Source organism: Silurus meridionalis, chromosome 27, assembly GCF_014805685.1.
Source record: "Silurus meridionalis isolate SWU-2019-XX chromosome 27, ASM1480568v1, whole genome shotgun sequence".
Lineage (NCBI taxonomy): Eukaryota > Metazoa > Chordata > Actinopteri > Siluriformes > Siluridae > Silurus > Silurus meridionalis.
In genome coordinates this window covers 797,501-802,500 of record NC_060910.1, presented here as the reverse complement: position 1 = coordinate 802,500, position 5,000 = coordinate 797,501, and the positions used below count along the sequence as shown (strand labels likewise).

Sequence of the window (5,000 nt, the reverse complement as noted above, 5' to 3'; positions counted from 1 at the left end):
ATGATGATGATGAATGTGGTGATGATGATGATGAAGATGATGATGATGATGATGATGATGATGATGAATGTGGTGATGATGATGATGATGATGAATGTGGTGATGATGATGATGATGATGAATGGTGATGATGATGATGATGATCTTATTGGTGATGGTGCAGCAGGATATCGGTTATTACTCAGATTTGAGTCCTCGGGGAAGAAAGTGGGTGGGGCCAATATTGGGTAAAGCCTTTTATAGGGTTTGACCTGGCCAATCAGAGAGGTGATTTAACCCCTGACTCCACCCACTCTGGGCCACTCCCAGCACACCTGCATCCGATCGGTGTGATCCGTTTTCTCACATTTTCCTCTGGTCTTGTTTGGTTTTAGCAGAGGAACGGCTCGATGAAGCTGAAGGACAGCAGGAAGGAGAGGAGGTGGGAGACGGCAGCTGCTGTTAAACGACACAAACAGGAGGAGAAGGACGAGGAAATGAAGGAGGAGGTGGAGGAGAACGGCTTCGACCTGCCCAACAACATGGAGCACACACAGGAGAGACTGCTGCAGAGAACCTACTCCAACAAGAACAAACGGGTCAGTCATTGTGTGTGTGTGTGTGTGTGTGTGTGAGGGAGGGGGGGGTGATCAACAATTGCCTCTCCAGCCAAAAGCACAAGTACCCCAGAGATTTCCAGTGATCTCAATAAAATCTAATTAGATGATAAAACTGATGGGAAGCAGCATGATGAGGAACATCGAGGAGAACCATTCAGCTCCAAAATCAACACACTTCAGTTCAGCTTTATTTGGAGAGCACTTATAACAATGGACATTGTCTCATTATTAATGTTAAAGTTTGTTCCTTATAAGTTTCTCCCTAATGAGTGAGTCAGTGGTGACTGTGATGAAGGAAAAACTCTGTGAGATGTTTTGAGGAAGAAACCTTACGAGGAACCAGACTCAAAAAGGGACCTCATCCTCAACACCTACACCTTTCCATTCATTACAATTCATCATAGTAGAGGTTCAGTGTTGGAGCTGTCCATGGTGATTGGACTTCTTCATCCTCTGTACTGTAGTCAGTGGTGGATGAAGAGCACAAACCATGTAGTTAATTAAAAGTAGAGACAGTAAAATGTGAATTTTTTTAAAATTTAAACTTCTTTTAAACGTCACTTCAGTAAAAGTACAAAAGTTTTTACCTTCAAATGAACTTCAGTTTCCAAAGTAGTGATTTATTATAACTCTAATGTTCCTGTGATCATTTTTATCACAAGATTCTTCACTTAATCACCTCAGTTTCTGTGTAAAGACTCGAATGTGACTCTCAGCACACTGATCTATTAATAGAATGAGATTAAAGACTCAAACACTGATTGATTTCTATTATAATGATCATCAACACAAAACCTTCTTTAATAAAACGTGTAAATGAGGTCACGTGTGTTGTGGTGAGTTCGAGTCTGGAGTTTCTTCATTATTTATTCCTCTCTAAATGTTCTGCTTGATGTTGAACTGATGCTGAACTGTATGTTGGTGATCAGTAGATGCACCGAGCGCCGATCAGAACACGTGTAAAACAGAGCGTGCGCTCGATCCTGATTGGTGATTTGGACTGTAATTAATATTAACAGTCTGCTACAGTGTGCTCAGGACCACAGTGTGTATGATCAGTTCTGCATCTAAACATCATCACTGAACCCTTTATAACCTCAACACTGATGGAACTGTGATGATGGACATTTGGTTTTGAGGATGAGTCTGGTTCCTCTAAAGGTTTCTTCCTCATGCCGTCTCAGTCACGTGTGGAACATCAGCAGTGACTCTGTGTGAAAGATTCGGTGAAATCTCAAACATTTCCATCTTTCTCTTCATTCAGTGTTTATTACAGCAGTTTGGCCTGTTCCTGTAGTTAACTGCATGAAAACCAGTTTTTCTGCAGATGGCACACACACACACACACACACACACACACACACACACACACACACACACACACACACAGTCCCTGATAGAGGAAGGAGGGAAAGAACGAGTGTAATTGCAGAGCGGAAGACACGGCACAAAGTGGCCATCTGGTGTGTGTGTGTGTGTGTGTGTGTGTGTGTGTGTGTGTGTGTGTGGTGTAGTGTACAGGGACACACACTAATGAAAGAGCTCTCGAATTGCTGCTTGATTTGCTCTTGTGAGCCGCAGTAGAGAAACACACACACACACACACACACACACACACACACACACACAAATAAACTCTCTCCAGTGGGTACTGAAGCCGTTACTGATTTGGGCTTCGACCCAAACACTAGCACACAGATTCTGTTCATAATGGCGGAGTGAGATTACCCAGAATGCACTGCAGCCGAGCGAACATCAGCTCTAATATCCAACATCGTACTGTTTATTTGTAGTTGTTCCTTTTTTTATGGAGTGAGGGATGAAGGGATGAGGAGATGAAGGGATGAGGAGATGAGAGATGGAGGGATGTGGGGATTAAGGGATGAGGAGATGAGAGATGGAGGGATGAGGGATAAAGAAATGAGGAGAAGAAGGGGTGAGAGGATGAAGGGATGAGGGGATGAAGAGATGATGGGATGAAGAGATGAGGAGATGAAGGGTAAAGGGATGAGGAGATAAAGGGGTGAAGGGATGAAGGGATGGGAGATGAAGGGATGAGGAGATGAAGAGATGAGGAGATGAAGGGATGAAGGGGTGAAGGGATGAGGGATGAGGAGATGTAGGGGTGAAGAGATGAGGAGATAAAGGGGTGAAGGGATGAAGGGATGAGGAGATGAAGAGATGAGGAGATGAAGGGATGAGGGGATGAAGGGATGAGGGGATGAGGGGATGAAGGGGTGAAGGGATGAGGAGATAAAGGGATGAGGGGATGAGGAGATGAAATGGTTCATGTTAAACTCTTGGCTATGGTTTAGTAGCAGAGCTTCACATTAACGCTGAAGAATTGAGATGATCTCATCTGAGAATTTAATCTGCTATCGTCTGAACTTCAGGGAGAAAAAAGTACCAAAAAAAGGAAAAAATTCTTACCAAAAGTCATCATTTATCCTGATTATAAACCAAACAAATAAATACATATATAAAATAATATTATACTCATGAATAATTATTTCAAATGAATTATTTAATAATTTAATTAACTAATTAACAATTAACTAAAATAATTATTAAATTAATAATTTAATTAACATGCATTTCCTGAAAACTTGTAATATCTCATTTTAATAAAAAAAAAAAATAAATAGTGATTAAATAATATTAAAATAATGATGTATTATTGAATAAATTAATACAATATTTAAACAAGTTACAAAAAAAATATTATAAAGCATTAAACATATATATTTTTTTGTAAATTAGAATAAATTAGTATAATTTATTTATGTTAAAACTTTATGAACATTTTTATTGATTATTGATTGATTCAGTATCAGGTGGTTTATTTCAGTGATGTTCTACCTGAGACAATCATCTCCAGCAGGAGCATCCATATTCATCTCACCACACACACACACACACACACACACACACACACACACACACACACACACACACACACACACACAAATCCACATGAACAGATGTGCAGTTTGCTACAGATGTGGTTTGTGAGCTCTGATTGGTGATGCTCTCTAACCGTCCAATCAAAGGACGTGAAAATGCTGCCGTAATTGGACGCCTGCTAGCGGACCCCAGAGAGCCGCCTCGCAATCTGATTAGTTACAGAAACAGCTTCATTCACTTTGACCCCAGCAACAGGTGATGCTGAAATCTGATTGGATTAAAACTCCAACATAAACAGACACTACTTAAAGCAGCACAACTGAGAAAAACTATGAGATTTTATTTAATACATATTTATGAACACAAATATATTTAAATAAGTGGGTGATTATGATGTTCAGGTGGCAGAGAAGCTCTTTCTGACCCTGATGGCGCTCCACTGGATTGATTATTAATTGATTGATTATGTTCTCAGTGATTGGCTGTTTGCAGTAATCCAACACTGCCACACGCATCTTTTATTAGTTTTTTATAACCCTCCTGTGTGTAAGATGTGGTCTGAGCTGTGGTTGCCATGGCGATTGGATGACTCCGCCCTCCTGAGGTTCTAACAGCAGCAGCTCCGTTAGGGAACTGAAGCGATTTGACCGGATTAGAAAACGTGTGGATTGGATTCAGATAAGACAATGCATCTGTGCAAGAGGTCTAATAGCACAGTGCGTGCACACACACACACACACACACACACACACACACACACACACACACAGGTCGTCTGGGCCTGTTATCATTTTGCAGATCTCAGTCATTTCCTGCAGTTCAGAGGAAACACAATTACTGTGTGTGTGTGTGTGTGTGTGTGTGTGTGTGTGTGTGTGTGTGTGTGAGTGAAAGAGAGAGAGAGAGAGAGAGAGAGAGAGAAAGTGAGTGATTGTGGCGGTTAATATTAAATTCACAATAAGCACACACAAAGGCCACGCCCCCTCACCTCTTATCTCTTTAATACAGAAGCCACACCCCTTCAATTTTTCATCCTATTCAATAAACACACAGGCCACGCCGCAGTTTAATGCTGTATAACTGTATTTGTTTATTCTCTCTCTTTTTACACACACACACACACACACACACACACACACACACACACACACACACACACACACACACACACACGCTGAACTAAGCTTGTGTATTACAGTGTGACGTCACTGCTGTGCTTTAGTGTGTGTGATGATCCAACACTGCCACCTGCTGGTCATGTAGGGTTGTAGGTAGGTGTGTGTGTGTGTGTGTGTGTGTGTGTGTGTGTGTGTGTGTGTGTTCAATTTCTGTGCATTTATTGGTTGATGTTATATTCTCCTATTTTATATTCATTATAATATTTTAGACACCATCGATCTATCCCTCTATCCAACCCTCTATCCCTTCTTTCCTCCAAAGATCATCCCTCTATCTGTCCCTATCTCTCCATTCCTCTATTCATCCATTCATCCATCC

The 5,000-nt window shown here is 41.1% G+C and overlaps 1 protein-coding gene across 1 annotated transcript in view; it reads left to right on the top strand.

Annotated features, from left to right (window-relative positions):
• Positions 1–5,000, top strand: part of fbrsl1 (fibrosin-like 1) — a 242,858-nt gene that overhangs the window by 37,456 nt on the left and 200,402 nt on the right. The window contains 1 exon segment of the mRNA XM_046841445.1: positions 375–578. Within this exon segment, the coding sequence (XP_046697401.1) occupies positions 375–578 (204 nt within the window).